Consider the following 24983-nt stretch of genomic DNA (forward strand, 5'->3'; position numbering starts at 1 on the left):
ACTATTACAAATGAAATAATAATTTTTCACAACCCTAAGCAAAAAGCAAATCCTAAAATTATCTAGTAACATTTTTAGGGCTCCTATGCATTTCAGTAATTTTTGTATGTTCAGGTGAAACAGTGGTGACCCTCATCAATGCTCTAAGGTGAAAAGGGGGTACTCTTTCCACAGAAAATGGACTTTATTCTGCTTTTACTAAACAGAATAGTACTTTAAAACAATGCCAGCAAAACAATCAGTCTCCTAACACCTAGTCTATACAATCACACGGAAACCTCTTGTGAAACCAACTATGCCCAGAGTCCGTTCAAAAAGCCTCTCTGGCAGGCTTCTATTGTCCATCAAATCTTCTTTTGTTGTTTTCTTTCGCATGGGCCTCTTCATTCAAGCCTTTCATGAGAAAAGTACTGCTTAGTTGGAGTGCCCTCCTGGCAAACACCCACAGCTCACTCGAAAGTCTCAATGTCTCAAGGCAGTGCACCAGTGTCTCTCCTCTGCGGCAGGCACTACAAATAATATGCTCTTCATTGGTCATGGGCACAGATCATCTTGTGCAGACCCGGGACCATTCTCAGGCTCCAACACTCATCATTCAGTGTCAGAGGACGCTCAGGCTGCTCTTTCATGGGCACCAGAATGTAGTGCCTTTTGTCAATCTTGGATCCGCCGGTGCACTGCACTTCCATTGGAGCAAAGGAAAAAGAGGGGGGGGTGTGGCCAAAAACTCAGGCCAAGGGGCTCAAGGGACTGCACACTGTCAGAGGTTACCAGCACATGACAGGCGCTCTTTTGCACTGAAATTCTGGTTCTGTGGCAAAACCAGCTCCTCCTTCTTTTCTGATGTTGAACGCCTTCTGATGAAGCAAGTGCGATGCTTTAAACAGTTCGTTGTATAACAAGGGGACTGCAAACAGGTGGCCTGCGATCTTCAAAGGAGTGGCCACACGCCATGGGACAATTTTGGTCTAGAATACACTGTCATTCTCAAAAAGCAATACAAATATAAAGGCAGTAGGCAAAACAGTGCCTCTAGGCTTTTCAATTGGGTTTCCGTGTGAGAGCCTCCATCATCTAAGGGTAGATAACTACACGAGAATTCTATCTAAATGGATGTCTTCACATATGGTGGCATTGTCTAATGGGGCAAACACATTTTTTTTTCTCAATGATTACATATAGGTGTTTCTAAATTCCTTATCTAGAACACCTCAAAAAAAAAATCACAAGATACATTTTATCAGAGACATGTAGATACCTTCCTTTAATGCATCAGGTGGACTATGCAATACAAAAGCTAATGATCAAGATGTGGAAACAAAAGACAAGAACTAGAGAGTCCTTGTATTTGCATGATTAGAACACATCTGATCCCACCAAAAATTAAAGCAGCAGGAACAAAAGGGTAAAAACCACGTTTAAAAATAGACATTGAAAATTTGTCATGTTCAAAAAGGTAAACATAAGATATCTCCTATTGGGATGGAAAACTTGTCTTACTATAATATTGAGTCAGTTAACCAGTCTATCGCTACCCTGACAGTCAGGCTGGAAAACATTGAAGCAGGCCTAAGGCAAATTCTTGAAAACCAGTCTGGTCATACAAAAGGGAATTATACATAACATGGGGGTCCCTGGTACATCACTGCAGTCTGGAAGTGTGTACCTGAACAATACACCTACAATAATAAATGGGCTGACTGGTGAAAGGAATACGGAAAAGGGAATTGGAACTAGGATACAACAAAAATCCCCAATAACTAAGCATGATGCGACATCGGTCAGGGGAGAAGCAACAAAAGAAAAAAAATCTATAGGAAGAACAAGAATTTACTTGGGTGATAGTCAGGCATGTGACACAACACCAAGAGTACGGGTGATACACAAAAGGCCAAAGTTACACAAATTTTAACTCTACCGCTGGCGACTACACCATATACGATAATCCTAGGTAATGTTCCAGTTCCTTCTTCAGGGAAAAATGAAAACCTGGTTTTCTTTTAAGGAACAAAAGCCATATACTACTTAGGAAGCAAAACATCATTAACTAATGCAATATAGAAATTAGGCCACCTTGAGTCACAGATCTATAATTTCGTCCTTAGGTCCAATCAAGGATACATAAATGTAAGGCTGCCTGTTCCTTTAAGGGAAGGGGCAGTAACGTGACTAACTGCAGGTGACACACTTTGATCCTGTATATCTCTTTTTATTTTCCTTCAATACCATTATAGCCAAATAGACATGCACTGGTGAAGTGTTGTCTCTCATGTTCACAGCATGAAAAATCCTTATCTGTGGAATTTAGTAACCAGAACAAGTTCAACCAACTGTTGCGTAGCGATGGGCATCGTCATGACCATCCCCTCACAACACAGGTAAACTTGTAATAGTATCAAAAGCAGCAACAAAAAAAAAAAAAACATGCATAAAAATAAAAAATAATAAAAACGCACAAAACGTCAAGCCATCAGATATACTTGCTGTATATCAAGCACAAAAAGCATAGACAAAACAATAGCATATGTGAATAAGTGGTGACACACAACACCATGTCATGTACTTTTATGCACTGTAAACCTGCAGCCCAAAACCCAATATTTGGGCCTGTTTAATTTGTCAGGTTTAAAATCCTTACCCTCCTTTTTACAGTAGATCACCAGGCAATGGAAATCTGCTGTCAAATATAACTTTACTGTTTCTCTTCTAACATACAGGACCAGCAAGAACAATTCATGATAGGACCAAATACACAAAAATAAATTTCCATTACTTAACTGTTACCCTCTTGTCAGTTACCTCGCAACATCAAGCCACCGTAGTTTTACCTTTCTAAAAGTAAAAATTGTTACACTGACACTTCATATTAATTTGGCACCTACAATTTCCATTGTGAAAAGTAAGTCTTAATTGGAAAATCGTTCTCACTTAGGCATGTAGCCTTCAAAATTTTAGAAAAGGGCTGCATCTTAGTTTCTGTCTAAGACTTAATGCAACACTTCGTTTTCTGTCAAATAAAAGCAACTAGCAGGCATCATTTTATTTTTTTGAGAGCGGAGACACAAATGTATCAGTTCTGCAGAGCATTTAACATGATGTTGGGACTTTTGAAGAAACCCTTTTTTTTATATTTTCCCTTTGGAGTTAAGTTCTTTAATTGTATTGATGTTCTTATGGAGAAACCAGAAACCCCACCTTTAGAGGCCCGTTTAGCAAGGTCATTCTGCATTCCACAGAGACAAGGCCCTAATTTAAAAGGTCATAAATGTCAACGTGACAGCCTACTCCATTGTTTATGGGAAAACTAAAGATAGCATCTCAGCAGCGCAACTTGAGCCAGCCTCTGCAGCTCTCCTAGCCCCCAGCTTCTGCCACTCTGAATTTGTCAAAGCCAGAAGGCCTTCCTAATTCCTCCTAACTTGCAATAATTTACTCTATTTTGAAAAATAATTTCTCCTTTTTAGGCGCTAAAAAATGTATCTCTATTCCCAGATTATTAAACTACATTTACTGTGAATAATTCACAAAACTTAATAACACACATACTAGTTTTTAGAATAAATGCTTGTTGCAATCCTATGCAATGGTACACATTTCATCAACCTTAAATGAATGAACGTCTCAGTAGGCCCAGCTGAAGTTAGAACCTTCAACCCTGATATTAAAACAAGCCTTTGTACTGGCACATTGACTCATTGAATCATAAGAAGGCACAACCTGTAAATATATATCAAACCTAAATGTATGCATTTACTGAAGCCTGAGACACTTTAAAAAGTACTCTGAATGAAAGAAAATGCAGTTTAAACAGTGCTTTTACCCAAATTCGACTTTGATATTTTAGGCATTAAAAAATGAATATCCTACAATTTTCTTGCATAATATGCATTACCAGAATGTCTATTACACAACCCATGAGTCAGGCATTGGAAATGATAACTTATACTTTATAAAAATGAGCTTGTTTGCGCCTGCGCCAAGGGAAAATTGTACACACGAATGCTTGTCATTTTAGTCATGCAACACAACTTAAATCAAATTTTAATGCTAGGAGGTCATAGTATGAGTATTAAGCTTTATAAATATTAAAAAACGATTTTGAAAAGCACTTATTTTTTTAAAAATAATTTTTCCATGATTAATATTAAAAAAAAAAAAATTCTTCTAAACAAACCAATTATTCGTTTTTGTGATAATTCCACATATAAAAGCAAGCTGCATCCCTTGCCTATCATTTTGGACACATTAACTCACAAGCCTAAGCGCATAAGCCTAAGTTGAAACGCGTCACATTTTTGCGCCACTGCAAAATTCCACCTGTGTTTAACTGGGAAAGTGCTGGCTGAATGAACATTCCTATCAAATATACTGCAGCTGAAAAGTTTGTCTGTGAACATCTAATACAATGCATCTAAGGAAAATGCTGTAAATTTATTTATTTTTGCAAAAATAGATAATTTCGTTTTTGGGGCCTTATTTATATCTATTGAATGTGTTTTCTAATTTCATCCTTTAAGCATTTAACGGCTGTTTTGTATATGTGCACAATTGCTCATTCTATAAATTAAAGAGCAACATATAGCTATTTTAGCACATCACATGGTTCATTTCTGGATTTTTTCTAAGTTTCTACTTAATATTAATTAACCAACATTTTACTTAACAGACTGAAAACATCAAGAAGACCCACAAACACACATTGAGCTCATTTCAGACATAAACAGAAAGGGGTCAAACACTCAGGACACATAATACAGCACGCTTTTAGCCATTTTTCATAAATAGCGCCGTCGCAATTTTACTCACAGAACCGTTTGCAGATACTAGTTGTAAGTCATATTTACAAGAGAAAAGAAAACTTTTCTCAATAGTGTTCCAAAAAACTGCAAAAACAGCCTCACAGACCTTTATTTCCAAGAATAGCGGACCCATACTTTATCAAACGTGATGGGGCCCACGCCGTGTTTAAAATAGAGCTCATAAGTTGGAGTTCCAATCGGAGGTATCAGACATGAATCCTCCAATCGGGAATCCCTGTTGCAACCAAAACCAAACCAAGTACCAAATTTGCTACGATTAGGCATCTTCGCTCACTAACCGAGCTTCAAACTTCAAGGTGCTATCTCTATCGATACACTCGCAAATGTACGAGACCCTCGGTTTTTGAAAATTGCAATCTTCAAATAAAACTAAGGACCAATACTAAGAACCAATACTAAGGACCAAAGAACCAAACTAAGAACCAATGCAGAACCAAGAACCAAAAACTAAGAACCAAAGGACCAAAGAACTAAGGACTGGGAGCGACCCACTTATACTTTAACTAAAGCAGATGGAGAAAAAGTCTCTTCATTACCTGCCTACACAAATTGCAATTCGCGTATACAAACCTATACAAACCTATACCAAACAAATAGTTGTCCAAATTCTAACTGCCAAGTTCTAAATGACCTAACAGTCTTTTTTTTTTTTTTTTTACTTACGCCAAAAAGGTTCTCAGTCAGGAGTGACATCTTTTGGAGAGTCAAAGTCAGAAAGATCAGAGATATACTGGGCTGCAGAGACGAAGAATCCCCCAGAACCTCTGTGCACACAGTACCTGCTTAGTGGATTTCTGTCCTGTTCTCCCCAGTAGTTTTCTGTCCTCTGACAAGATCACTCCTCCAGATAGCCACTTCTGATGAGGCCCCACAATGGGCGCCAACTGTGGTATTCAAAAATGTCATTCTCAGGGTAATATAACAAAGAACTTGGCAAAGAAACTGAAATATGAAAAGACATCTTTATTAAACTCAAATGAGTGAGGCTACGTCGCCCAGGAGCACCTAAAGCAACTGAATGAGGCAGCCTCCAGAATGGTCTTAGCTCAGACCTTTTATACCATTTATTATGCCCTAGGCATACAAGGGAGTTGTACCAGTCACATTCCTAAACAAGTGAAAAAGCTAGAGAGGCAACATTATAATTACAGGGTTTCAGTTGACAAAGGTAAAAAGCCGGACAAAACCAACATTCTTCTTTAGACAAGCTGGATAAACCCATAAAAAATGGTCACCTCCCCATCGTAAATAGACCATAAAAGCAGGAACAGAAACAGATGAGAGGCAGGATAAGGGGTGTGTATGTGCATACCAAACTTTACAATCTCCTGTTCTTTGATCTCTATCTGACCAGCTGCCTAACAAGGAACTGGCTCAACGAGGTCAGCTTCAGGCAACAGGGTCAGTTCACTCAGGTCATTCAAAAGTCAGCTAAAGTCATCAACCTATGTGAGGGCAATCACAAAATGGCTGCTATGCACAAAATGGAACTCATGGTTCAGAACGAAATCTCCAAATACACAGTGAATCCATCGGTGTAACATGACGAAAACACTCATGCATACCGCACTCATCATTTGCGGTTCGCTGATACCAAAATCGTCATGATACGACGATGTTTATAATACGGGTCCTGAATTTTCAGTACCACAACAGGTAAGTAATACAGTTAGGCCCTAGGGGCCACGCAAACCATATACTAAGTAAGTGGTATAAGAACCACTGTCACGAACACAGGATAGGCCTAGGCCTAGGGAATCGCTGGGGCTACACTATACTACCAAAGGTTAGGAAGTGGGAGGCCCACGGGATTCAGGTGCAGAGTGGAAACACTCACGCGTAATGCGTAAAAGTCGATAGAAATGGAAGTTGTTAGAAATTAACAGTTTTAGGACACTTCTGGTATAGCTAGGAAGTCGAGACTCGGAAACTAGACCCTTGGATAGTCAATACCCTTGTGAGCACCGAAGTACTCAAGTTACCTAGCCCACGGGCTGCGGGTGCTTAGGTGTGAACTTGCGTCGGGTTTCGTCGTTGACTCCTATGGATGCCTGAAGGAAAGTTGCTGACAGGCGGTCAGTGAAGAGTGTCCGGTGGATCCCAAGGATGGAATCAAGAAGGAAGGGTACCTGCAAGCAGAAGGGACAGAGTCTAGGTAACCAGCCAGGAGCCGGGAAGGAACCAGGAAGGAACCAGGCGATGTCATGAAGATGCAGGTGAAGAGGTGAAGCTTGTCGCAGCAGTCACGGGTACCAGGAGGCGTCGAGGACGACCAGGACCAGGAGGTGAGCTGTCCCACGAAGGCTCTTGCTGTCGGCGGCGTCGAAGTCGAGTCAGGACCCAACAAGCCTTGGCAAGCGGAACCCACGCAGGATGGAGGACTTGCTTCTGGTGCAGACCAGGAAGGTCTGGGGTGCTTCTCTTTCACAGAGGAGTGGGTGCCAGTCTGGAGGAGCCAGACCATCAAGATGAAAACAAAGGTTCGTCGTCGCAGAGGTCACTAGCCAACGGGCCAGCAACCGGACAACGCGTCGAGCAACTCAGGTGCAGAAGGGCCCCATGCAGAACACGTGAAGTGTGGTGAGCTGGTCTTCTTTGCAGATGGTGCTCGGGAAGGGGGCTTCTCAATTCCCCAAGCACAGCCTCGAGGGAGCCTCGGAAGTTGCGCTAGTCAGGTACTAGACACTTTTCCCAAGTCGCCGGTCCCACGTCCCTTGTCGCCTCCATGGGTCTCAGCTTCGCTGTAGATGTGGATCTGGGTCAGAGGTGTCTGGAAGTCTCGGCGCTGGTCAGTCTCTGCAGTCGTCCCTCGTGGGATCAGTCGCAAAGCAAGCAGCAGTCGCTGGATGGTGCCTGGTTGCCCAGGGTGGTCACTCCTTCGCCACAAGGGAGATTTCTTCAGTCTTCTTCCTGAGGTCGAATGTCGAAGGTCCAGAGTTTCTGTACAAGTTGCAGATTCAGGTTAATCTAATTTAGCAGGGCTCAGCTACCTACTGATATACTGGGCTAGTGGGCTGGGCTACCTGCAAGGTCCCTCCCTATGGGTGGGGCCAGGAAGGCGAGTGGTTACACCCCCTTTCCTTTGTCCACTTTCGCGCCAGAGCTGCGGCTGGAGTGCCCCAGTGCCGGTTTGAACTGGACTATGCATGGGACACCTTGTGTGCCCCAGGCAGTGTCTAGTTTCATTCAAGCCTCCCAGCCCCAATACACTAAATCCTGTCTAGGGTGGTGCTCGCACCTCCCAAGGCAGGAAACCTATTGTCCAAGCCTCCCTCGCTGGAAGGACTCCCAGCAGCAGGAGGTCAGACTTGTGTCTGTGGCAGCAGCATCCATTTTGTGATGCTGGGGCTCTGGTTAACTTTAACCGGGTAAGTAGTTTTCAACATGTCTTCTCCCTCTAGAAGGGAGGAATAATATCCTCATCACCAGAAATGGTATGGGGGTATTATTCCAAAGTGTTAGACACCTTACACGACATGTTTTGATAAAGCCAAACCATAGTTACCATAACCGTTTAAGATTATAAGGTACTTTAAGAGTATATGGTAGGCTATATCATAGAACAGCTATAAGGACATGGTTCCGAAAGCTGCAGACAGGCTCAGCTCATGCTCGAGCACCATCTCACATGTTATGTTATGTTATGTTATGTTATGTTATGTTAATAGTTTTTATAAGGCGCACAGCTGCCCCAGCCAAGGGGCGTCCCGGCGCCCGATCAGGTACCACAACACAACAAATCGATGCTGGGAAGGAAAAGGAGGGAATCAGTCAGTGGTTGTGAACAAAAATGTTTTTATAGCACGCCTAAAGGAAATAAGACTGTTCAAGGCTCGGATATGGACAGGGAGAGAATTCCATAATCCTGCCGCCAATACTCGAAAAGAGTGACCTCCCATCCTACTCAGTCTAAACCGTGTATTAACCACCAGATGGAGAGATTCCGATCTAAGAGACCGCGTAGGAGCATAAGAGGAAACAAGCTTAGCAAGGGCTGGAGGGGAGGAAAGCTTCAAGATTTTAAATGTCAGGCAAAGAGCCTTGAATTTAATTCTCTGCCTGAGCGGCAGCTAGTGGAGAGAGGTCAAAACTGCAGAGACAGAGCACTGTCTAGGCAGGCCAACGATGGCTCGCGCCGCGGCATTCTGAACCCTTTGCAATCTGGTAGCCTCCGCCTGATCCACTCCAAGCAGCAGCGCACTCCCATAGTCCAGCCGAGAAAGAATGGAGGCTTGGACCACCAGTTGCCGTGTAGGGGGGTCGAAGAATTTGAGGACCGGTCTCAGCCCTCGCAGAATACCATAACAGGTAGCTGCAACCTTCTTCGTGTGGCTGGTGACAGAGAGTGTGGGATCCAGCCAAACCCCCAAGTTCTTAACTTCGGCAGCTGGGATGGGAGTCACCCCCAATTCTGGAGGCCACCACTGGTCTCCCCAGAGCTCCGCCTGCTTTCCTAATATCAGGACTTCGGTCTTTTTGGCATTTAACTGCAAAGAGTTAGTTCGCATCCAATTTGCCACGGCTATGAGTCCTACACGGAATCTGGGAGCATTCACCTCGGGGTCACCGCTGAGTGTCACCGCCAGCTGCGTGTCGTCGGCGTACGATGTCATGGTTAGGCCACATTGTCTGACAACTGCAGCCAGCGGTTTCACATATAGGTTGAACAGAGTGGGGCTCAACGCAGATCCCTGCGGAACCCCCAGCCCCAGTGGATGGAAAGAGGACTGACAAGGTGGAATAGCTACTTTAAAAGACCGGTCCGAAAGGAAGGAGCGAAACCATTGGAGAGCAGTCCCCTCAATTCCCGCTTCCTCTAAGCGCTGGATCAGAATGTCGTGAGACACCGTGTCAAAAGTGTTACCAAGCACTCTGCCTCCAGGATTGTTAAGGCCTGCCATAGGAGTGGCTGATAGGTACACATGTGTCTATTTTAAGGGTAGATATAGGTATACTATATCTAAGCAAGGGGTGATTACACGACCTTGCCCCAGCTCAGTGATCAGCCAGTTGTGTCTGATTGGAAGGCCAGACCAGGGGTGGCATAATACATGCTGCAGCCCCTGGGAGGCCTAGGGTACACCTATGCCCTGGGTACCTAGGGTACACTGTACAGGGTCCAATAAGGTGATCCTTACCAATTGGGTATGTACCTAGGGTACATGGAGTCCATTTTAAAGAGAGAGCAGACAGCCTGAGACCCTGAATGGCAGGATCTCAGGCCAACTAAGTCGAAAAACCAGCTAAACACTAGGCAAAAAGTTGGGGGTAACCATAGTCAGATATCCACCTTCCTACAACCGGTACCCTGATGGTGGGGCAATGTCTCTCCTCACTCTCCCGCCTGGGGAGGCTCGTCGTCGGGGTTGCTGTGGGACTGTAGGAAGGCTGTACTGGAGCCGCTGCTTGTGTGCCATCCGGTGGCAGCTGCAGGACCGCCGAGGAGCCATTGCTTGGTTGCACGCACAACCCTCACGGGTGGATGAGTCTTGGTCAAGACTTGCACTCGCGGTCGCTGGTCCGGTGTAGGCCAGGTTCACAGGTGGCTTCTGATTTCGTTTATTCGGCTTGTGTGGCAACGGTTTCGAACTCCAGTCCATGGGTACTCGGGGAGTGGTGTTTGATGCATGTGCAGATGGCTGGCGTGGTAATGGCTGCCAGCCATGTGGTGAGTCGGAATGACAGGTGGTGGTGGCTTGTTGAGAGAGTTCATATGTCAGGATGGACCTGGGCAGTCACGTGCCTCCGCCTTGCTGATGTTGAGTGTCCGTGGCGGTTTAACACTTAGAGTGTGTTGATCCTCTTTTGCCTGGCTTGGGGCCACTGCCGACTCCATCTCGAGGCGGTGTGAGGACGGACACTCAGAGCTGATCTTCACCCGTGGCATCTGCGGACAGGAGCAGGGATGCCACTTGACTTAGACTGCCGACGCTTGGGGATGGGTGGTCGCCTGGGGAAGCGTGGGGATGAGACGCGGTTTGCGCTTGCTGTGGCTTATAGTCGGTTCACCTGTGGAGCTGTATCCAGGGATGTCGGTCCGCCTTGGTGGCTGTCTGGTGTGTCAGGGTGTGCTCTTGGCTTGCTGCGAGTCCTCCGTCTTCTCCCTTTGCTGGTCTGTTCAGCCCACCTGTGTTTATCCGGTTTTCAGGGTGACAGGGCTGTCACTTTTCTTTCTTCGAGGGCGTTGCGCTTGGACCTCGAGGCGGCGCTGTCATGGCGCCGGCTTCTGCCTTCGCTCCAGTGCGCTCCTTGCTTGCTGGGCGACGTGACGTCCAGTCGCGTGTCGCTGGCGTTGGAGCGCCTGTTGCTGTGGCGGCTGCCACGTGGAGTGTGCGACTCCTCTCTTGCCTGTCGTGGGTCACCGCCAACTCCATCTTGAGGCAGTGTTGATGAGGACCTTGTTGCTTTCGGCCCACTGCGGGGCTGCGGGTGCAGTGGAGACGTGGATGCTCTCCTGCCTGCGTTTAGCAGCGCTTCTTTGTTGAGAAGTCTCTTTCTCCCGGGCGCCTGCCCGTGCTGTCGGATTGGCTGGTGTGGTCTTCTGCGCGCTTCAGACCACGTTTGCTCCATCTTCGCCTTGGGCGCTCTCTTCCGGCACTGGTGTGCCTGTGGTGTGGTTGGCGGTTGTGCCTGTTCACCAGAAAGGGGCAGGTGATGCGACCTCTTCCCCGGTGGTGGCGTTGGGCAGCCATGTGTCTTGCGCTATTGCTGGAGGTAGCTTCCCTTGAGACGTCGCTGTTCCAGCTGGTCATCCATTCTTGCTAGAGGGGCCTGTGTCGCAGTGCCTTTGCTTGAGGTGGAGCCAGGCAGCCACCGGTGGTGCGTGCTTGGCACCGGTTTCCTTTGCGGCTCCAGGTAGGGCAGCAACCTGGAGACTTTGCTGTCTTTGAAGGGGTCCTTGCTGCTCTCACTTGCAGGTTTCAGAGGTCCACTCTCTGAGCATTCCTTTTGAAGGCACGACTTGCTGTGCCTGGTGCAGTCTGTCTCCGCAACTGGGTGTGAGCAGGTAGTCTTCTTTGGGGTGGCGGTGCACACTCTGGGATCTGTTAGCCGCTGCCGCCGGGTGGTTAGCTGGACTCTGTGCTGTGCGGTTGCTGGTTGTGGTGGGCAGCTAGTGTGCTGGACCGCTCTTTGGATGTGCCGGTGTAGATCCCCTTGCTTGGAACACTTCGCAATTCTCCTCACTGACCCTGCCCCTCCCTGCAGGGTAATGTGGTATCAGGGTGTCTCCTCCGGTACTGCTAGGATTGATGGTCGCGGTGTGCGCCAGCTGTCCTCTTGGGCCAAGTAGTGTGTCTATCCATCTGTGCATTGGATCTTGGGAGCTGCCCAGTGGTGCTGCGGTCGTTGCGGTGGCTTGCCCTGATTTCTGCAGACTGAGGGACCTGGACAAGAAGGTGTACGGTTCTGTGTGGTGACTGCCTGTCGGTGGTCGCTGTGGAGGAGCTGGGAAGACAGTGAGGAGGTCCTGGGCCTTTCTGTGCAGCCCCACCTTGATCAGCCTTGTGTGCTGGCTCTGGGAGGTGGCGAGAGAGGCGGTGTGCACCTGTTGCATGCAAACTTGGTCTGGTTGCAGCCTTTGTGGCCTCTGGTTGGATCCCCATGTGTGTGTGGTCACAGTATGTCTTCTGCATTAAGGTCCCTTCAGTGTGGGCAGGTAACGCTGTCAGGCTCATACCTTCAGCTGTGCCTGACTTGTTCGGGCGTGTGCGTGCCCGTGGCAGTCCTTTCGCATGGTGTGGTGTTACTGGTGTGCCGCGTCGTCAGGCCACCAGGTGGCGCACTGCTTTGTGAGGATGCCAGACGTTACTTGCTGAGTCGGTCCTCCAGGCGTCTGAAGGCCGACGGGGAGGCGCGTTGTGCGGAGACTCGCTGGGGGCAAGGTAGGCGTTTCCTTCCTTTGTCCCTGCTGTGAGCAGCCTGCTGTCAGGGAGGGAGGCACAGCGGGAGACAGCCCTCCGATGGATGAGCTCGTACTTGCAGATGCAACGCCCTCATGCTGTGGGCGGTATTTGCTGAACTATGATGGCGCATTACCTCAGGGCTACGGATAGTCGCGCAGGGCAGCGCGTGTCAGCCGGGCAGGCAGCCCACGCAGTCCGGGTGCTTCCGCTTGTTTGATGCAGCCTCACATGATGCTGGGGGCGCGAGCGCCCGGTGGACGGGGTATTCCTGATGCCTCGGGGATTGTGGTGGTTCCGCACTGCACTGGTCACTTGCGGGACGAGTAGGCGTAGCTGCCGGATGGTACTCACTTCCCTACGCTGTTGGGCGGCTGGCACGCTCGCGCTGTTGGTGTGCCTTGGCCACACACTGTGGAGGAGGGTGCGCTTTCGTAAGGTGGGTGCATCCGCACACGATGTCCCGGTGCCGGCGAGGCGACCGGCAGCAGTCCAGCAGTGCCCGAGCCCCGCTCTGTGGAGGCTGCTGACGCCCTGGAGATCACAGTCTTGGCAGGTGGGTGTAAATGGAACCGCGGGGCATGGCAGGCGCTGCGTCTTGGCAGGGTCGCAGGCTCTCTAGCCGCTGCGGGCTGCTCACTGTGCTAGCCTGGGGCTTGCCTGCTGGAACGGCCTTGTGCTCTGGCATGTGGCCTAGTTACATGCACGTTGGAGGGGGCTTCGCCGGACTCTCAGCCTTTATGTCGTTGGTAGTGCTTTCTCCTGGCTCTTCTGTCTGGACGTTTGGCGACCAGCTAGGATAGTTTGTCACTGCCGGGTAGCCGCTGGCTGTGCGGGCGAGGGAACGGGGCGACGTTGCTGGGTTTTTGCCTACGCCAGGATCGCCCATTCGGTTTCCTCTGCCTCAGACGTCCGGGGGGTGTGGCACGGCCAGCTTCAGTCGCGACTTTGCGACTGCGGAGGATGGCGCCGCGTCTGATCACGACTGCAGTCACTGGGGGTTGTGGACATTGCCGTGGGGTGCCACCTCTCAGGCACGTCCCTTATCTTCTCCCACGAATGACGAGATTAGCGGCCTGCCTCGTCGCCAGTGTAGTGTTGGGCCTTAGGCCCCCATGCTGGCAAATGACCGAGACTGACACTGCATAGTGGGGTGCTATAACTCGGGCGCGAGCACGTGCACCCGGGCCTTTTTATTAGCTCGTGACACCCGTGAAGGATTGGTGTCGGGTGCAGTGTGTCCAGCCCTCAAGGGAGTGTCTGGAAGTGCAACTTCATGCGGGACACTAGAACGTGTCTCGCAGGACACTACAGGGAACAGGAAAAGCAATGTGTGTGTGCTGGAACAGCAGAAGCCTGATTTCGGATGGCCTGGAATGCGGGTGATGACGAGGGAAGAGGACCTTTATGGGAACTCGCAGCCCAGACTGTAACTTCAGCCAGAGGCGCTGCTTTAGCCTAGCCTGGGGGAAGCAGGAGCACTGCAGCCAGTGCGGCCCTGGGATTCTACCGCCTGCAGCAATGCTGAGAGTGTAGCATCCATCCTGCCAGCTCGAGACACTACCATCAGTGCAGGGACTCTAGTGCCAGCAGCCTGCACGGATTTTGTTTAATCTGGAGTTTTCCGTTTTTCAGCAATCAATCATGCAATATTACCGAAGTCTCAGCAGTCATCTTGGGTTCCTAATAAAACCATTCCTCATCTTGTCTCTCTGTATCCGATCCATAATCCGAGTTTAATAGCATCATGAGCCGAGCGATGCGTGAAGCGCAGCAGGAGTTCGCTGGGGTCTGTGCACCGCTTGAGTGTAAAATTTAAAGGCCGTTAGTCGGACGCAGCGATCGGCAGCAGAAATAAAAAAAATGACATCATTGACTGTTGCAGAAATTAATTTAACCAATTTTCTTTAAAGCCGAGACTGCTGCTTCCTCCACTATTCACCACTACACTACACCAGCCTCAGTCGCGGCTCGCATAATTCGGGGGACAGGGGGTTTGCGCGGGGGGAAGGAGGGAGGGTTCCTGCAAGGGGGGGTTGTGAAAAAAATATATTAAAAACTTACCTTACTTGTCCGGCGCAACCTCCTTTCCTGGTCGGGTGACGGTCCCGCTGGGGTTTTCTGGAACTGGAAGGAAGCATGCATCCTCCCTCCCATCCCCTAAGCCAATCACAGCGCTGCAATGGCAGCGTTGTGATTGGCACCGAGTCCCAGACGGCGCCCAGCCGGGCACCAGTAGAGACGCCATTTTCTCTATGTAGGCTGCATAAATGTAGATTGAACATGACTGCTTTGGTCGGCCCCAGGGCCGACCAAGCAGTTAGGGCACTCAGAGTGGTGCAAGCCACTCCCCCCTGACCCGCCCACATGCCAGCCCCCAACCAGGCAATCCCTCCCACCCGCCCCCCACCAAGCATACCCCTGACTTCTGCTTTCTCGCAGTGCGAGAAGCAGAACATAAAATAGTATTTCAAATACCATTTTATGTTCTGCTTCTCGCACTGCGAGAAAGCAGTGGGGCTGCGCTCCGACGCCCAAATGGAGCGGCCGCCGCTGCTATTGTCGCCTATAGCCTCCTGCCTCATCCCGCTGGAGATTTTCAACTTCCATAATAAGTCCGATCATAGAAATCCTCATGGCGACTTTGTCCAGCGGCTCCCTGATGACGACGCTCCTTCCTCAGACACCACCTTGCTCCGCTGGACTTAACCTTTTCAGAACATTTTTCTGGAAAATTCTTCAAAGGGAGCGCTGACCAGGCCAAATCCACTTTTTGTAAGTAGACCAGGTTTTTCGACTTGGAGCTGGTCTTGCTCAAGTAGATGTCCGTGATTGGTGCTTTGATTTTTAGGCACTCATTTTTACTAAAAACTTTATTAATTTCTAATTCTGCTTCTACTGGTTGGATTTTTCTCATTTTGGCGTCAAATAATTTATTAAAATGTAAATAGGTGTGGGATTTTCCTTGTGTTGTGGTTTTACTTTATTATTGTTTGTGTGCTGCATAAATATTTGACACATTGTCTCTGAGTAAAGCCTGACTGCTTTTTGTGCCACTCTACCCATTTTTAAGCACAGGTTAATTTAGTGACTTTTTGCGGTTCTCGATGCCAGGGATAGTAGCTGTTACTTGGGCAGGGCTCATACCCCAATCAGCCCTTAACCCAATTTCTCACACGGAGCGTTCAGTCAGATTTGCAAGTAGACCCACCCTAGAGCGCCCACCAAATTGTCCGTAAGAGCAGATGGACATTTTGCCATAGTGCGAAGTCTGCAATAGTAGTGGTAAATTGTGTTATGTAAATCAGAAATGGGATTTTACACTAATAAATTAAGCTACTTGTGCATCTAAATGACACTTTGGCATGTAACTGTTTTTGTGAGTGGGCCCCAAGAGATTATTAATGATGTAAAATCTTTAGGTACTTCTTTTATGTTTTGTATTCACCCAGACATGCCCAGCTAAGAGACAAAGCTCCAGTACTGTAAAATACAAAACTGCATTTTCTATATAAGGAGCAGATGCTTTATTTCCTATTGCCTGCTTTGTAAAGCTGCTTTATTATATACTTTAACTTTTCAACAGCAAGTTGGACATGTACTGTTTTAGGTTCATCCTCCGCAACAATGGCATCCTAAGCCCCAGTATTACACAAATTATGTTTCACTTTTTCCAAATGTTTTAAATCATTTTATGTTTTTTTAATTACTTTAAATAAACCCACTGAAACTATAAAATTCACACTGCTAAATGTAATAGTTGTCAGATGTTACATGATCATCTAATGTGTTCCACAGATTTCAGGATGAGTTGGTTTCCATTGCGAAGGCTGCCAGGAAGGAGCTCGAGTTGGAGATTCAGATGAGAAGAGTGGAGGAGGAATGGACTGAACAGGTAAGGATGTGTAGTGTCTTGTGAGTTAGTGTTGACGGGATCCATTGCTTCCTAATGGACTCCATAGAGCAGTGATGTAGGTGCGTGGGTATGGGTGATGGAATTCATGATGTAGAATGTTCAGTTAACGGTTGCACGCTGAGGGATAAAGACTTGTAATACCCAAGGTCCATGTGTAGCATGATAATGCGCATGTGCCTGGGCTGGTGTAGGATGCTACAACTGGCAATGAGATAGGTGATTACTTAAACTCCACGACCCGAAGAACGGACAGTGCTCTCCTGCAGAGTTTACTGTGGTCCAGCAAACTGCTTGTGTGTGCCACGTGTGCCTCAGTCGAAGTGAAAACTGACGGTTGGTGTAAGTGGAGTCAAAGCACCACTCCAGCCAGTGCAGGGCCTATGGGGAAAGTGAAGGCCTTACAGAAGTTTGTTTGCCATCGGACAGTAAGTTGCTTGATAAAGTCGCGACAAGAGTTACTGCGCCACAACATGACACAGAGATGTCATTCATATAATACGACAAAGCTAAAGGCAGTGACAGCCAGGTACAGAGAATTGCTTGAGGCCCTGCTAGCCGAGTGCAAGGAAGCACTAAAAGCCTAGATATTTCAAACATCAAGAAACACTAAAGGCAGTGACAACCAGGTACGGAAAGGTGCAAGAGAACGCTGCGAGGAGAAGCAGTCAAATGCAGAGAAACATAGGAGGTGGCTGTAACCAGATATAGAGAAAACAATCACCCTTACCAGAACCTCAGTAAAGAGGGGTATCCAGGTGCTGAATGCACAAAATACGGTGCCGCTGCCTTCTTTTTAATTTTTAATTAATTTTATTAAGCAAACACAGCAGTACAATTTGAGATTCCATGGGCATACACCATTTGATATCTATACAGTGCGGCATTACTCGCAGATAATGTACATCATACAAGAAGCCCACTTCAATATGCAGCAAGATCTAATACATTTATTTCACCTACCAGAGCCTTCTACATTAGACAGTCGCTGGGATGGTGTTTCCTACAGGCCGGCGCGCACAGTAAGCCAGTGGAAAGTTCAACTTCCTGACCATTAATTAGACAAACCATATCTAGCTGTGGTGTGACGGCCCAGCAGTCAAGTCCTGAGCATTCTACAATATTGCCTAAACCAAAGGGTTTCGAGTGGGAGCCCCATATTCTCTCAGGCTGTGTGGTCGCGCAGGTAGGCCAACAGGGGATCCCAGATATCCCTTGGGCACGATGATGGTGGCAACAGTTCCGCATAGGTGGTAAGCTGGTCCTTACAGGATATTAAGTCCGCGAGACAGTCCTTAAATTTAGGGGCACGCCCCCAGCCACACCTGCATGCCACGCACCTTTTGCTAGTAACAGGCTCAGTGCAGTGAATTTCCTGTGTGTTGCTGGCAGCTCTTCCGTTTACCCCATCAAGGCTACAACTGGCGAAGCAGGGACGAGGGAGCCGATCACCCTGGACAAGATCTCTAGCACCTCCACCCAGCATTTTTGTACTCCCTCACATGGCCAAGCCAGGTGGATAAAGCCCGCTCCCTCCCGCCTGCATCTATCAGAGAGGTGATCTACCCTTTTTTTATCTGAGTAAGCATCGTAAACACGGTGTATACATTTAAAATGGATTATCCGCAGGCGGCTACTTGCCGTGATGGCCCCCATTTGCGTACAACAATACTCCCATTGCTTATCAGTAAATGGGGCTTCTAATTCAGGGCCCCAACCTTTCCTCGCTTCATGTTGTGTGCTTGGGCATTCTAGTGAGGCGACGAGGTACAATCTGGATACCGTGTGCGCTGCCCCAGCCATCTGTAAGAGAGTATGTAGGGTATCACATGTTGGCGGTTCTTGGGAGGATGCAGGGGTATTTGCTTTCACCTCATGCCTGAAAGGTTTCTAAAGGTGTGGTGTCCTCCCCGCCCAGGAGTGTCTGCCTGTCTTTAAAAATTCCTTTGTGATATAGATCTCCCCAAGTATGTAGGTGCCTGCTTGTGGAGCATACTTCTACAGGTGGCTTCCTGAGTAACTGAAGCCAGGTAGTGGTATGGGAGGGGCATCAACGGTGAGTATAGCAAGGGTTTGCCCACTTTTTTAGCTAGCCGTTTCCATACCAGATTCTTTCCTGTTAGATTTGGGGGTCTCTAGTTGGCAGAGGTAGGTACCTTTGTCCAAATAGAGGCCCTTGCGTCTGGCACGAGCAGGCAGGCGTGATGTGATGAAGATCCGGTACAACACCCTTTGGTTTTGCTTTGTGCGCCCTAAGTTGGCAGGGTATGCCCAGACGTGGGTCCCTTGCTCACTTTGCCACTGGATTCAAGATAGCCTGGCTGATGAGGGTTATGAACCCGAAACCGGTCCCAGGATGCTTGTTTCCGGTCCAGGGAAGACATGGCTTGGCAGTTCGGGCTGGACTGTTCCCATGAGGCACAGGGTCAGACTGATTTGCATATGGCCATGTCTGAACTGGGGTGGCGGAGTGAGCTAAAGAATGATGATGGATTAAACCCAGATCAGTTGACTGGGGGTGAGTGCTTGCAATGTTCAACACTCCGTCCATCATGCCCTTTGGTTTTGCTTTGTTCACCCTAAGGTGGCAGGGAATGCCCAGATGTGGGTCCCTTGCTCACTTTGCCACTGGATTCAAGATAGCCTGGCTGATGAGGGTTATGAACCCCAAACTGGTCCCAGGATGCTTGTTTCTGGTCCAGGGAAGACATGGCTTGGCAGTTCGGGCTGGACTGTTCCCATGAGGCACAGGGTCAGACTGATTTGCATATGGCCATGTCTGAACTGGGGTGGCAGAGTGAGCTAAAGAATGATGATGGATTAAACCCAGATCAGTTGACTGGGGGTGAGTGCTTGCAATGTTCAACACTCTGTCCATCATCCCCTTTGGTTTTGCTTTGTTCGCCCCAAGTTGGCAGGGTATGCCCAGACGTGGGTCCCTTGCTCACTTTGCCGCTGGATTCAAGATAGCCTGTCACCCTCATCCTCCTCGACCTCTCTGCAGCATTCGATACAGTCTGCCACAGCACCCTTCTACAACGCCTCAATAACATCGGAATCCAAGGAAAAGCACTTGAATGGATCACCTCGTTCCTCACCGGAAGAACCCAGAGAGTCCGCCTTCCTCCATTCAAGTCCGAGGCCTCTGAAGTCATCTGCGGCGTCCCTCAAGGATCCTCACTCAGTCCCACCCTCTTCAACGCATACATGAGCCCCCTCGCGGCCATCGCACGCCGACACAACCTCAACATCATCTCCTACGCGGACGACACTCAACTAATCCTTTCTCTCACCAATGACCCTAGCACCGCCAAAACTAACCTACACGAACGAATGAAAGAAGTTGCCGAATGGATGAAACAAAGCCGTCTGAAACTGAACTCAGACAAAACTGAAGTCCTCATCTTAGGTACATCCCCCTCTGCATGGGACGATTCCTGGTGGCCTGAAGCCCTCGGAAAAGCACCCATCCCGACAGACCACACACGGAACCTAGGCGTCATCCTGGATTCTTCACTCTCAATGAACAGACAAGTCAGCGCCGTATCCTCTTCCTGCTTCAACATTCTTCGCATGCTCAGAAAAACATTTCGCTGGATCCCCCTCGAAACAAGGAAAACAGTTACCCACGCTCTAGTCACGAGCCGACTGGACTACGGAAACACCCTCTACGCGGGTACTACCGCAAAGCTCCAGAAGAAACTCCAACGAATCCAAAACGCATCAGCCAGGCTCATATTAGACATCCCTCGCAACGAACACATCTCTGATCACCTTAAAGACCTCCACTGGCTACCCGTCAATAAGAGGATCACCTTCCGACTGCTTACCCACGCACACAAATCACTCTACGACATCGGACCAGATTGCCTCAACTCTCGACTGTCCTTCTACACCCCCTCCCGCCAACTACGATCTTCCAGCCAAGCCCTCGCCACTATACCTCGCATCAACAAGACCACCATGGGAGGCAGATCCTTTGCATACCTGGCTGCTAAAACATGGAACTCACTCCCCGCCTACCTTCGCCTCACCCAGAACCACCTAGCGTTCAGAAAGCAGCTTAAAACGTGGATATTTGACAAATAATCCTCCTCCCCTTCCTAAGCGCCTTGAAACCCTCTGGGTACGTAGTGCGCTATACAAATTTTATGACTTGACTTGACTTGGATGATGAGCTTTATGAACCTGAAACCGGTCCCAGGATGCCTGTTTCCGGTCCAGGGAAGACATGGCTTGGCAGTTCGCGCTGGACTGTTCCCATTAGGCACAGGGTCAGACTGATTGGCATATGGCCATCTCTGAACTGGGGTGGCGGAGTGAGCTAAAGAATGATGATGGATTAAACCCAGATCAGTTGACTGGGGGTGAGTGCTTGCAATGTTCAACACTCCTCCATCATCCCCTTTGGTTTTGCTTTGTTTGCCCTAAGTTGGCAGGGTATGCCCAGACATGAGTCCCTTGCTCACTTTGCCACTGGATTCAAGATAGCCTGGCTGATGAGGGTTATGAACCCGAAACCGGTCCAAGGATGCTTGTTTCCGGTCCAGGGAAGACATGGCTTGGCAGTTCGGGCTGGACTGTTCCCATGAGGCACAGGGTCAGACTGATTTGAATATGGCCATGTCTGAACTGGGGTGGCGGAGTGAGCTAAAGAATGATGATGGATTAAACCCAGATCAGTTAACTGGGGGTGAGTGCTTGCAATGTTCAACATTCCGTCCATCATCCCCTTTGGTTTTGCTTTGTTCGCCCTAAGTTGGCAGGGTATGCCCAGACGTATGTCCCTTGCTCACTTTGCCTCTGGATTCAAGATAGCCTGGCTGATGAGGGTTATGAACCTGAAACCGGTCCCATGATGCTTGTTTCCGGTCCAGGGAAGACATGGCTTGGCAGTTCGCGCTGGACTGCTCCCATGAGGCACAGGGTCAGACTGATTTGCATATGGCCATGTCTGAACTGGGGTGGTGGAGTGAGCTAAAGAATGATGATGGATTCAACCCAGATCAGTTGACTGGGGGTGAGTGCTTGCAATGTTCAAGACTCCTCCATCATCCCCTTTGGTTTTGCTTTGTTTGCCCTAAGTTGGCAGGGTATGCCCAGACATGAGTCCCTTGCTCACTTTGCCACTGGATTCAAGATAGCCTGGCTGATGAGGGTTATGAACCCGAAACCGGTCCAAGGATGCTTGTTTCCGGTCCAGAGAAGACATGGCTTGGGAGTTCGGGCTGGACTGTTCCCATGAGGCACAGGGTCAGACTGATTTGAATATGGCCATGTCTGAACTGGGGTGGCGGAGTGAGCTAAAGAATGATGATGGATTAAAACCAGATCAGTTAACTGGGGGTGAGTGCTTGCAATGTTCAACATTCTGTCCATCATCCCCTTTGGTTTTGCTTTGTTTGCCCTAAGTTGGCAGGGTATGCCCAGACATGAGTCCCTTGCTCACTTTGCCACTGGATTCAAGATAGCCTGGCTGATGAGGGTTATGAACCCGAAACCGGTCCAAGGATGCTTGTTTCCGGTCCAGGGAAGACATGGCTTGGCAGTTCGGGCTGGACTGTTCCCATGAGGCACAGGGTCAGACTGATTTGAATATGGCCATGTCTGAACTGGGGTGGCGGAGTGAGCTAAAGAATGATGATGGATTAAACCCAGATCAGTTAACTGGGGGTGAGTGCTTGCAATGTTCAACATTCCGTCCATCATCCCCTTTGGTTTTGCTTTGTTCGCCCTAAGTTGGCAGGGTATGCCCAGACGTATGTCCCTTGCTCACTTTGCCTCTGGATTCAAGATAGCCTGGCTGATGAGGGTTATGAACCTGAAACCGGTCCCATGATGCTTGTTTCCGGTCCAGGGAAGACATGGCTTGGCAGTTCGCGCTGGACTGCTCCCATGAGGCACAGGGTCAGACTGATTTGCATATGGCCATGTCTGAACTGGGGTGGTGGAGTGAGCTAAAGAATGATGATGGATTCAACCCAGATCAGTTGACTGGGGGTGAGTGCTTGCAATGTTCAAGACTCCTCCATCATCCCCTTTGGTTTTGCTTTGTTTGCCCTAAGTTGGCAGGGTATGCCCAGACATGAGTCCCTTGCTCACTTTGCCACTGGATTCAAGATAGCCTGGCTGATGAGGGTTATGAACCCGAAACCGGTCCAAGGATGCTTGTTTCCGGTCCAGAGAAGACATGGCTTGGGAGTTCGGGCTGGACTGTTCCCATGAGGCACAGGGTCAGACTGATTTGAATATGGCCATGTCTGAACTGGGGTGGCGGAGTGAGCTAAAGAATGATGATGGATTAAAACCAGATCAGTTAACTGGGGGTGAGTGCTTGCAATGTTCAACATTCTGTCCATCATCCCCTTTGGTTTTGCTTTGTTTGCCCTAAGTTGGCAGGGTATGCCCAGGCGTGAGTCCCTTGCTCACTTTGCCACTGGATTCAAGATAGCCTGGCTGATGAGGGTTATGAACCCGAAACCGGTCCCAGGATGCTTGTTTCCGGTCCAGGGAAGACATGGCTTGGCAGTTCGGGCTGGACTGTTCCCATGAGGCACAGGGTCAGACTGATTTGAATATGGCCATGTCTGAACTGGGGTGGCGGAGTGAGCTAAAGAATGATGATGGATTAAAACCAGATCAGTTAACTGGGGGTGAGTGCTTGCAATGTTCAACATTCTGTCCATCATCCCCTTTGGTTTTGCTTTGTTTGCCCTAAGTTGGCAGGGTATGCCCAGGCGTGAGTCCCTTGCTCACTTTGCCACTGGATTCAAGATAGCCTGGCTGATGAGGGTTATGAACCCGAAACCGGTCCCAGGATACTTGTTTCCGGTCCAGGGAAGACATGGCTTGGCAGTTCGGGCTGGACTTTTCCCATGAGGCACAGGGTCAGTCTGATTTGCATATGGCGATGTCTGAACTGGGGTGGCGGAGTGAGGTAAAGAATGATGATGGATTAAACCCAGATCAGTTGACTGGGGGTGAGTGCTTGCAAAGTTCAACACTCCTCCCAGCATCCCCTTTGGTTTTGATCCGGTACAATACGACAAAGATTGCGTCTTCTTCATGATGCAACACGATGGATGCATGCCTGACGGGCGTGGGGTGACTCAACCATCCTTCTGAGCCGCGACAGGCCCTGCGACACGCTTCCCGGTGATGCGACGGCGTCTGATGCGATGTCGATCCTATTTTCCGGTGATGCAAGGCGCTTCGGCGGCCCTGCGATGACTCAGCGATTCCTCTGAGCCGCAAGAGGTCTTGCGACACTCTTCCTGGTGATGCGGCGGCGTCTGATGCGACGTCAATCCTCTTCTCCGGCGATGCGAGGCGCTTTCGCGTTGTGAAGCGACAGCGGCAGTTCGGTGTCACGCTTCTGCGCGTGAGTCTTGCTTCCAGCTGCTTGCGACACGCAGTCCCTCAGAAAGCCCAGCACAACTGCAGGCACTTCCAAAGAACTCTTGGGGAGCTGGTTTGTGAAGTCTGTTGTCCCTGAGAATTCAGCAGGAGGCAAGCTCTTTTCTCAAGCCCTTGGAGATCCTTCAGAAGTTGAATAAAGTACACACAAAGCTCCTTTCTCCTCTCTTTGGCAGTCAGGCAACCACTGCAGGCCAATCCCTCAAGCTTAGGGATAGTCTCTCCTCAGTCTCTCTGGTTCCTCTCCTCAGCAAAGGTTTCTTCTTGTTTCCCAAATTGATCTAAAGTTCTGGGGTCTGGGTCCCCCTTTTTATACACAGTTTCTCTTTGTTTTCTGAAGGCAGAGAGGACTTTGCCTAGTCCAAACCAGTTCTGGTCAGTCCTGGAGCACTTTGTTTACATGACTCCTTCTTTCCTTTCACTGTGCAGGCCAGGGACATCAGACGCACCACAGGAGGTGGAGCCAGCATTGTGTAGGGAAGGCACAGCCCTATTCAGGTCCCAGGTGCAACCCTGTGCTGACTCACCCTGTCTCCTGGAATCCCCCCGCCCCTGTCACTCAAACTCCAGACAAGGAATACACAACCTAGCAGAGGCAGGCTTGGATGGTTAGACAAGAAAATACCTACTTTCTAAAGGTGGTATTTTCAAACACAGAATGTTAAAACCAACTTCACTAAAAGGTGTATTTTATCATTCTGAGTTCAGGCATACTAAACTCGAATTTCTACCTAGTTCCCTGAGTCAGTTAGGATTATAAAATGTAATAATCTCTTCTCTATTCCAGGCGGTCACCTCTCCCAGATATTTTATTTCAGCCGTGCACCACGTTAGTGGGAAGTCAAGTGGGAACTCTGTACTGTTGGGAGTGAGAGGGAATATCTGGGATTTAATCCAGTTTATGTGAATCCCAGATATATCGCCAAAGAGGAT

The 24983-nt window shown here is 48.7% G+C and overlaps 1 protein-coding gene across 1 annotated transcript in view; it reads left to right on the forward strand.

Moving 5' to 3' along the window:
* Positions 1 to 24983, forward strand: part of LOC146817397 (dynein axonemal heavy chain 5-like) — a 1608734-nt gene that overhangs the window by 621267 nt on the left and 962484 nt on the right. The window contains exon 35 of the mRNA XM_085609634.1: positions 16520 to 16616. Within this exon, the coding sequence (XP_085465760.1) occupies positions 16520 to 16616 (97 nt within the window). The remainder of the gene's footprint in view (positions 1 to 16519; positions 16617 to 24983) is intronic.

This window comes from Triturus cristatus, chromosome 6, assembly GCF_964204655.1.
Source record: "Triturus cristatus chromosome 6, aTriCri1.1, whole genome shotgun sequence".
Classification (NCBI taxonomy): Eukaryota; Metazoa; Chordata; class Amphibia; order Caudata; family Salamandridae; genus Triturus; species Triturus cristatus.